The 10,209-nt window shown below is 40.0% G+C and overlaps 1 protein-coding gene across 6 annotated transcripts; it reads right to left on the bottom strand.

The window, feature by feature from the left end:
- Window positions 1-600: 600 nt before the first annotated feature.
- On the bottom strand, window positions 601-5,205 carry KRT10 (keratin 10). 6 transcript variants are annotated; one of them, XM_036407708.2, is made up of 9 exons: window positions 4,969-5,204; window positions 4,547-4,842; window positions 3,678-3,760; window positions 3,154-3,310; window positions 2,899-3,060; window positions 2,684-2,809; window positions 2,204-2,421; window positions 1,252-1,403; window positions 601-961 (listed from the first exon to the last, which is right to left on the bottom strand). In XM_036407708.2, exons 1-9 carry the CDS (start codon window positions 5,147-5,149, stop codon window positions 855-857), a joined length of 1,482 nt encoding a protein of 493 aa, XP_036263601.1. In that variant the 5' UTR covers window positions 5,150-5,204; the 3' UTR covers window positions 601-854. The 6 variants fall into 6 exon arrangements, with proteins under 6 accessions (XP_036263601.1, XP_036263597.1, XP_036263598.1 ...); XM_036407704.2 differs by having other exon boundaries at window positions 1,252-1,565; window positions 4,547-5,205; XM_036407705.2 differs by having other exon boundaries at window positions 1,272-1,565; window positions 4,547-5,205.
- Window positions 5,206-10,209: the final 5,004 nt, after the last annotated feature.

The following is a 10,209-nucleotide window of genomic DNA, read 5'->3' as shown; positions in this document are numbered from 1 at the left end:
CAGATTTTTAGTATTTATCACTGGGCAGGGTTGGTTGGCCAATGCAAAAACAGATATGTCCTTTTGGCCAAATTGGTATCATCTGGCTTGACAGTGTTTCTCCTATTCATCTGATGGATACCACATAATTTTGTGTGATATTTCACTGTGCTAGAAAGCACTGGAAAATATCTCTTAAGCCATATGGCAGTTGGGCAGAAGTAATATAGTAATGGGAAGAAAATACAGGAAGGTAAATGTGAGAAGTCAAGTAATCATGAAAAGTGAAATTTCCAATTAACTTTACTTTTGGATCTTATTTGAGATTTCAGAATTTCCAGGCTTATAATAATTCAAAGACAGAGATCTGGGAGCTATCCATTAGTGTGTATCGTTAAGAAAAAATAAGATTGGAGACTCATGAACTTTTTGCTCAGTGAGGTTGCTGACATTGGTCCAACATGCCTACAAGGTTAAAGAATGCACTCAGAGAAGTCTTAATGACAATAACCTTCTCTCCAAAATTTATGTATAAAATAACCTTCAAATGCTATAGTTGACTTATGTTTAAGGTTAAAAATATAGCCTAATTTAAATAAAGACAATTCTGACCAAGTAAAATTGTTTGCATCAGTAAGAAAGTTTATTATGAAGACAGAATTTTTTTTTTCCCCTTTAAAGAACACTTTCTGGTAAAGTGAAAAGAAGGAATACAGAAACCACAAAAACACCTTTTAGACACCCTATTTTCAAAGTGGGAACCTATTTCCATAGACCATTAAGATGGAAGGTTCTGTTCTTCTCGGAGGTTCTGTTTTTCAAGCATCTGTGCAAAATGGCCTCTGTGAAGGGAGACTCTTTCCTCCTGATGTGGTTTACTTGTAGTGTTTCTTGGTTTCTGATTCAACCTTAGATGAAAGGACTCTACCATCAGGTGTCACTTCTTCAATAATTGTCTTGATCACTCTGGTTTTACTGGTGTCTGTAAGTGAATCACGAAGAAGAAAGTAGAATTTAGACAGAGAAATTTGGGGGAGGGTGACACTAATTAACAAGCAACATTTCTAAAAGAAAACGACAGCACTTTAAAAAAAGAAAATGTAACTTTCTAAAGTTCCTTAAACAATCCGAGCAATGTTTCAGCGATAGCATTTTCAACTACGCAAGTTTTCCTTCAAGATTGGTGTCAAGAGTATACTTTACTTTTTTAAAAATGCAAGTGGGAACCCTAAGATTTTAAATTTTTTGAAAGTTAAGACGAATTCTTATTACCCCAGCCAGGTTCTCCTGACCTTGATCCCTTAGATGAGGACTCCCCAGTGGACCCGGAAGAGGTCTTGTGGCCTCCGCCAGAGCTTCCGCCGCCGTAGCTACCGCCGCCACCGCCGCCGCCGGAACTTCCGCCGCCGTAGCCGCCGCCGGAACTTCCTCCGCCGTAGCTACCGCCACCACCGCCGCCGCCGGAACTTCCGCCGCCGAAGCCACCACCGGAACTTCCGCCTCCGTAGCCGCCGCCGGAACTTCCGCCGCCGTAGCCGCCGCCTCGCCCGCCGCCGCCGCCTCCGCGGCCGTATCCGCCTCCGGAACTACAGGGAGTAAAAGTCACAGTCAGTTAACTCAGACATTGGAAGACGGTGGGTCGCTTTCCGGCTTTTTGTTTCTTTAGAAAATAAAACATGTTTTAAGCCGAGACCAGTTTGGCTCAGTGGATGGAGCGTCGGTCTGAGGACGGACTGACAGGTCCCGGGTTCGATTCTGGTCAAGGGCATGTACATTGGTTGGGGGCACATCCCCGGTAGGAGGTGTGCAAGAGGCAGCTGACCGATGATTCTCTCTCATCGTTGTTTCTAACTCTATTCCTCTCTCTTCCTCACTGTAAAAGTCAATAAAATATATTTTAAAAAAATGAAAAAGCAAAACAAAAAAAAACACATGTTTTAAGGGGAAAAAGTATGCACTTAAAGTTTTAAAGCACATTCTTTACACACAATTTTATATACACACAACCCTCAGAATCAAATTCCAGAATCCAATTCCTGAGAAACGGAGGCTGGTTCCCTGCGCCTTTTTATTTTTTATTTTTTTAAATTCTGCCTCCTCGCTGCTTTCCCATTTCCCATTTCCCATTCTGTGGCACGTCCTTGGGTTTTAGGAAAGCCTGGCGATTTGGAATAACGAATCAAAGCTACTGGGGTAATTAAAAACGAAAAAAGATATAATTTACCCTCCCTCTCCTTCTAGCAGGCTGCGGTAGGTTTGGATCTCATTCTCCAGTCGAATCTTGATGTCCAGGAGTTGCTGGTACTCAGAATTCTGGCACTCGGTTTCAGCTCGGATCTGTTGCAGCTGCTCCTCCAGAGTGGAGATCTGGGCCTGAATCTGGGAGAGCTGCACGCAGTAGCGACCTTCTGTTTCTGCCAGGGAGGCTTCCAGAGATTGTTTCTGAAAAGGGGAGAGAATATATTGTGGCTTAGCGACCCCCTCGTTCAGTGAAATTTATTTAACAACCTAAGACATCATATAGAAGCATAAATAAAATGAATAAAATTTGTGTTTTACGTTTGATGCCAATGATGCTCTTCTCCCGTTAACAAGAGCTCCAATTTTTATTTCTACTTTGTACCCCAACTCCACGTGTGTGTGTGTGTGTGTTACATATTTTTGCATGGGTGTGAAACTGTGTGTGAGAGAGTTATTAACATACCAGGGCTAGTTGGGACTGTAGTTCGATCTCCAGGCCTTGAACAGTGCGTCTCAATTCAGTAATCTCAGTTTTTTGGCTGGACATTTGTTCAATGTTGCTATCGATTTCTGTAGTCAGTTCTTTGCTCTAGAATATGAGAAAAAGAAAGAGATGAGCAACATCCAAAATGGTAACCAACCTCCATTGGCTTCACCGTGAAGGGGAAGGTAGGTTACCTTTTCATTGAACCAGGCCTCAGCGTCTTTGCGGTTTTGTTCGGCAAGTTGTTCATACTGGCTTCTCATGTTGTTCAGAAGCTGAGTCAGATCAACTCCTGGGGCAGCATTCATTTCCACGTTCACATCGCCAGTGGACACATTTTGAAGGTCTTTCATTTCCTGTTTGAGGAACAGAAAAAATGTAATGTCTGCACTGTGACCAAAATGAGCACTCTTTCGGCTGGGGGAAGTACGGATAACTTTTTGCTTCACCTCTTCATGGTTCTTCCTCAGGTAGGCCAGCTCTTCAGTCAGGCTCTCGATCTGCATCTCCAGGTCGGCCTTGGTCAGGGTCAGCTCGTCCAGCACCCGGCGCAGGCCGTTGATGTCTGCGTCCACGCTCTGGCGGAGGGCTACCTCGTTCTCGTACCTGAAACGAGCATGGTGCAGTAACTGGTTATAACATAAACAGGGGAGGTCTGCTTGAGCAGAGACTACTTAAAAAGCAAAGATAGAGTTGACTTCATATCATGGCGACATTTATCATGTACCATTCACATAGGGATATTAGCGGTTTCGTGCAAAGAAGCTTAGCAGTTACTTTAAAATGCATTTTCTTCTTTTAATATTGCTCCAAAAGGTAATATTGAAACGGAAAATATCTCTGATGGCTCCAATACTGTTTAACTTGAACTGAATTCAGGAAAATGTAAATGCTATTGTGGATTTCCGAAGTCATTGCTAAAACAACTCGTATATTTGGTGTGATAGTACAGTACTCCATTCCCTTAGCTTACTTCAGTCTGAAGTCATCCGCTGCCAGCCTGGCATTGTCGATCTGCAGCAGGACATTGGCGTTATCAGTTGTTAGATTGAGGATCTGTGGGAAGAGGTAAAGAAATAAGACATAGATGTGGCTTTTATAGTGGCATAGATGAACTACATTTTTTATGTTCTCTTACAAAATTTGGGCGGAATTTTTTATTTTAAATATGACATATTGCAGGCTTATCCTGACACTTAAACTTGAATCATTTGTTCTCTTGAAGATCCTATACTCTTCTATTTCTCTATCATCTCTTTCTGAAAACTAACTGGAATTATATAGCTGAGTTCCTACATATGTGTCAGCTCTTATACTGTGTGATTTCTTTGTATTTCTGCCAATGCTGGCTCATACCTGTATTTGGTTTAATTTCTTATAAAAATATATATTCTAAATGAATACACTCCAAGCTGGTACACTGTAGGTACAGTTCACAAATCTGTAGAGGCAAACAATGTATCATTTCCTTACTGGAGAGTTCATGTTTGTTGCAATGTTAAGTAATGAGTATTTTTGTTGTTGTTAACAATTCTTTCTGTTTTCCTATTTGTAAATGATCTAGGGTATTTTAACTGTGGACTCATTTAGACACACTAAAACAAAAGCATTTTCCTTAATCCATCATCGTATAAGACACACAACACACATTTTTGGGTGAAGATGGAAATTACCATATCCTCATAAATACTTACCTGTGATAAGACAAGACTGATTTTGGAAGCAAGAAAGTAAAATAGGCAAACACAATGAACAGCTACGTCATGGTTAATTTAAAATTGATCTATCTGAATCACATGGATTAGAAATAGGCTTAAAGTTGGATTTTTAAATGCCTCTTACCTGATTTTTAAGATCTTCAATGGTTCTGTAGTATTTGCTGTAGTCACGAGGCTCTCGCTGGCCTGTGTTGCCATACTTTTCATACCACTCTTTGATTTTGCCTTCTAGCTCATAGTTTGATTCCTCAAGAGCCCGAACTTTGTCCAGGTAGGAAGCCAGGCGGTCGTTCAGATTTTGCATGGTTATCTTTTCATTTCCAGAGAGAAGGCCACCATCTCCCAGTCCACCACCACCAAAGCCGCCTCCATAGCTGCCTCCACCGAAGCCCCCTCCAAAGCTGCCCCCTCCAAAGCTGCCTCCTCCAAAACCGCTTCCTCCGTAGCCCCCACCAAAGCCGCCGCTTCCGTAGCCTCCACCAAAGCTACCTCCACCAAAGCCACCTCCACCATACCCACCTCCTAGTCCACCCGCATAGCCACAGCCTCCACCAGAGCTCCCACGGCTGAAAGAGCCACCACTGAAACCCACCCCTGAGCTATATCCTCCACCATGGGAGCTTTTGCTGCTCGAAACTTTGATGGATCCTCCTCCTCCTCCTCCTCCTCCTCCTCCCCCACTTCGAGAGGAAGAGTAATTCTTGCTTGAGCTGTATCGAACAGACATGGTGATGCTAGGTAGCCCAGGGAGTTCCTGCTGCAACCAAGGACAGTGGCAAAGCCTTTATATATGAACTGGAGGTGTGTCCCCATGTGGTAGAGTTTGCTTACTTGCATGGTATTCTTCTAGCCAGCTTAGCATCTTTGGCTCATGATTGCATAAATTATCTTCAGTAATAACCAATCCCAATATGGATGGCTTAAAATTTGCCTTAAGAACAAATGAGAGGTTTGCGGTGTTGAAATTGAAAATGGGTGTAGTTCAGATAAACAAATGCTTTTTCACCTTTGAGAACATTGAGCAACTGTTGAGATCCAGTTTGATCTGAGCACTGATTTATGTTGTACAGAATGTTTGCAAAGTTTGGAAAAAGAATTTTAGCTGCAAAGTTACAGTTCAAGTAAGATTTTTTTCAATTTCATGTTTTAAGCAGTATTAGTTAATTGGAACAACAAACAGCATGCTATAATAGAGATCTTGTAGGAAACTGTAAGCAACTAAAGAAAAGAACACATATGCCAAACAATTTAATTAGTGTTCAAAAGTTGCCATATATAAAAAGTTAAAGCTATAAAAGCACAATTTAGGAAGTGTGTGTGTGTATGTGTATGTGTGTGTGTGTTTGGAGAATGAAGATATATTGCTATTTTGCCTAGGAAATTGGAAGTGAGTAATGATTTAGGAATCTAACTTAATGGTGCTACTGTTTTTTTTTTTTTTTTAACATTAAAAGCAATAAATAAATACATTTTAATTAAGGCTTATATGAAGACCATTATATAGAATTTCTTAGCACAAGATATGAAAAACTAACGTCCAGTACTTACTTATATTAAGTTTGATTGGTTGAGAGGGAAAATTTTGATATGTTATGATTATGAGTAAAAATTTGCTTGCAAGAATATAAATCTAGATTAGAGAGTGATACTTGCTCCAAAAATTATGAACTAGACTGTAAACACATGTTTCCAAGCTAGATTCTGTTTATTAAAAAGAAAAAATTTCCATGGGTATATTGTGTATAGAATTTGGTATATTAGTTTGTCTAGGGAAGTATTTAATTGGAACTTTAATACATTATATAAAATTATTTTATATTTATCCATAGACAATGACATTGCTGTGTGTGTTTGTACATGTGCATATATATATGTATAAATTTTCACACATTTTTCAATTATACAGTGCTTTTGTAATCTAGTGCTTTTATAATTTATGAAATAAGGTGCTGAAATAGGATGGTGGTTATTATCTCTAGTTTATAGAAGGGGAAGTTGAAGCTGAGAGAGGTTATGATTTTGCCTAAAGATATATAATAGGTGGTTGAACTGAGATTAGAAACTTGGTCCTTTGATGCCTGGCTTTTAGCTCTTTCCTATTATACGTGTATGTGTGTGTGTGTGTTCTGTGCTCCGGTGGATTGGTCTGATAGAATAGAAGGTTGTTATTACTTGCCATGAACCTCTCCACGTGGGAAAACAAAACAAAACAAAACAAAAAAACAAAACAAACTTTGAAGCATGAACATTTTGAAAAGAGGGTATTTGGCACACAGTGTTCTATTCTTAATTGCTATTTCAAATTAAATTTATAGCTGCACATTCTAATCTATGAGAACTCTAGAAATAGTTTCTGTAGGGAAAGGGAATGTGGTTGGCAGAATAACGAGGAGTTGGTTGTTAGAATGGAGGTTACTAAGCAGCAAAAGTTGCAGTTCCTCCAGCCTGTTAGCACATGCAAGTGGGGCAATCGTTAAAAGAAGAAATGAAACCCAACCATGGGAATTGATTCCTGATGAAGATAATATACAATGAGGGAAAGCCATGATAAATCAGGATAGAGAAAAGATATTCCAATAAGTTTAGAGAGGATCTTAAAGGCTTGATATTAATGAAAGCAATTTGGAAAGAAGACATTTTAGTTAAAACATTTGGGAGATTTTACCTGTATTTATTACAAGTTTTGAATCTTGAACTTACCAGTTTTGTTTTAATATTAGTTTTTAATTTTGTACCCTGGTGGAAAGATAGTAAAATCTAAATCTAGTTTCAATTCATTAACAAGTAGTATGAAGAGATCTGCTACAATTATAATAAATCAAAGAATATGTGAAAAGAAACTATTGCATAAAAGCACATGGGAAAAACATGCATAGTCTTCTAACACTGTAACATTTATTTTAAGCCACCTTTAATGTCATTATCAAAGATTGCTTATACACTCTACAAATAGGTTTGTCTTCATTTGTACTGTCATTTGTTGAAATTACCCTTTGGCATAAGTGAAATTACCGAGGTGCCATGTAATAAATTTGCAGCTAAATTGGATGAATATGTACAATTGTCAGTTCTAATTTTGGCACAGTTTTCACTTGATTGCCATAATCCACTGTAAATGTAATTTCATTTTCCTCACTTTTTATTGTGTTTCTACGTAAGATACATTGATAAGTGCTTGGAAGATAGAAAGATGAATGAGATTCAGCTCCTGCCCTTAAGGATCTTACAAGTCGTTGGGATCTAATTGAGGAGACATGACATACATTATCAACTTAAGGGCTACATCAGTGGTAAATGAAGTGGAGGGGGTGGGGTGGGGAGGAGTTAACATTTCTCGACCATCCACTATGTTTACTCTTCTTTACCCCTCCCCCAAATCCTATATGATAGGTATTATTTACATAATTTTATAGCTTTAGCCAGTTAACTGCCATGTGTTCAAAATAGAAAACATCCCCACATGCCAGGATATTTTGAATTTAATTTAAAAATAAATTTTCAATGAATGCTATCTACACTAATAAAAGAGAAACATGCAAATTGACCATCACTCCACTATGCCCATCAGCCAACCAGAGTGAGTATGCAAATTAACCCAACAAAGATGGTGGTTAATTTGCATACACAGGACAGAGTGAAGACTGAAGACCATGTATAAGGAAGAGGGAGGGGAAAGTGGAAAGCAGGGCGGACCAGTGGCCGTGGTGAGAGCTGGGAGGAAAGCTTGCCTTGGCGGGCTTCGCTCCCTTCTCTGCTTCACTCTGGCCACAGGAAGTCCCATTCTTGCAGGAATCTTCCTGCAATGGGCCTCTAGTAAGTAAATCTAAAATAAAATAAATACATTACAATTTGGGTGTTCTTGAATATTTTGAGTAGAAAATTCTCACGAAAAATGATTTTTTAAAAAGCATCTATAGTCACTTGTGGTGTACAAAGAGTTAAAAAGCTTTAGGAATTTGGCCAGAGTAACTCAGCTAGTCTATGTTAGAGCTTGGTTTTAAACCAGGCCTATGTAGCTTCAAAGGTGATACTGTTTTGTGACACTGACCTGCCACTGTAAGACTGATGAGTGAGGAGTCTTGGAAAGGATCACTTGATCAGGGTGGATGGTGCAGGTGAAATTTTAGCTAAGTCTTGTGAAGGATGGGTAGTGCCTTTCCATATGTGCAGCAGCAGAGAGAGGTCTGCTCTTGGATGTGGGATCTGTGAAAATGCCAATCATGTGGACACTCTAGATTAAGGGGGTCGAACTCAATCAGAGAAGGGGCCAAAATCTAAAATCCAGCCTAAATCACGGGCCGAATGATTTACTGAACAGTCATAAACTGTCATTGTGATGGAAACGCAGCGGAGTGCAGTGATGACAGCGCGGTGCGGGCCACATTGCAAGGCCTGGCGGGACGGATTTGGCCCGCGGGCCTTGTGTTTGACACATGTGCTCTAGATGGACCAGTTTGGTTGGAACAGATGGTCCATGTTGACTAATTACTCTTAGCAGATTATATTGAGCACCTGTAAAAGTTCTGGGGATACACAGGCAAATAAGATGCAATTCCTGCCCCTCAGGGAGTTTATAATCTACTTGGAGAGGCAAATAAACATACCCATGAACCAGAGATTATAATGGGGTAATCTGGGCTTTTTGAGGTCTAGACATGGTATTGAGGGAGTGCAGAGGGGAGCTCCAACAGGGGTGTGTGTGTGTGTGTGTGTGTGTGTGTGTGATGTGTGAGGGCACAGCTGAGATTAGTGAGGTCAAGTTTCAAGGAAAAGATGAATTTGGTTTAAGATGTTCATTTGAAGTATTAATATCAGGATATTCATATGAAAATAACTTTCAGCAGTTAGAGCCATAGGATTATAATTCAGGAGAGAGATCAGAGCAGCAGACTTTAGGATAAGTAGGATCCCTAAGGGAAGGAGTTCAGAAAGAAATGAACAGACGATCCAAGCCTGAACTTCTGGGGACAGCCATGCGAGGGGCTGGGAAGAAGAGCTAGGGAATAACAGGGCACCTAGGAATGGGGGAAGGGAAAACAAGGATCACAGAAACCAGGAGAGGAGAGAATCCAGAGATATCAGTCAAGGTCAAAGGAGACTGCTGGTTTGGCAAGTGGGAACATTGCCATCCTTTCAGAGGGCAGGCTGAGAAGAGTTGTGGTGTGGCAGTCCACAATGTGTTCAATATTAGAATTGGTGACGGTACCTATGGCATTTTATTTTCAGGTACTCCAGTTTATCAATTTATTGTTTAATTGCTCCTGGATTTTGGGTCATGGTTAAGAAAAGAATAGGTGCTATTTCTATGTGGTTAATTAGGCTGGCGCTCTTGAGGCATGTCATTATCTTAACTTGGTTTGCAGTTTTGCTTGCCTTACTGTTGGGATTTGGATCCTTCCAACTTCTTCCTTATTTTCCTTCAAGTAAAATTCTCTCCTGAAGTTTCTCATTGAGAATTCTCTTTGCATGGTTCTTTCTCTGATTGAGTAACTGAGATTTAATGAGTAATTTAGTTAGGTGCAGAAAGGTGAATCTGGTAATGCAGGTTATGCCTCAAGATGGCAAGGTTGATAAGCTAAATGTTTAGCATTTTCTATTGCTTATCGCATAAAGTTTGAGAATTAGACATGCATTGCTTTAATGTTGTGTGACTAGATATGAATTGCTGGATGTGCCTCTGTGATTACCACCTACGGAGTCAAAGCCAGGAGGAAAGTTATAGAACTGTTTGATGGGTTTAGTATCTTTCTCCCAGATCACTGAGCCATGAGAACAACTAAGGTAAAA

The sequence above is a fragment of the Pipistrellus kuhlii genome, unplaced genomic scaffold (genome assembly GCF_014108245.1).
Source record: "Pipistrellus kuhlii isolate mPipKuh1 unplaced genomic scaffold, mPipKuh1.p scaffold_m20_p_37, whole genome shotgun sequence".
NCBI lineage: Eukaryota > Metazoa > Chordata > Mammalia > Chiroptera > Vespertilionidae > Pipistrellus > Pipistrellus kuhlii.
This window is presented reverse-complemented; position numbering and strand designations above follow the sequence as displayed.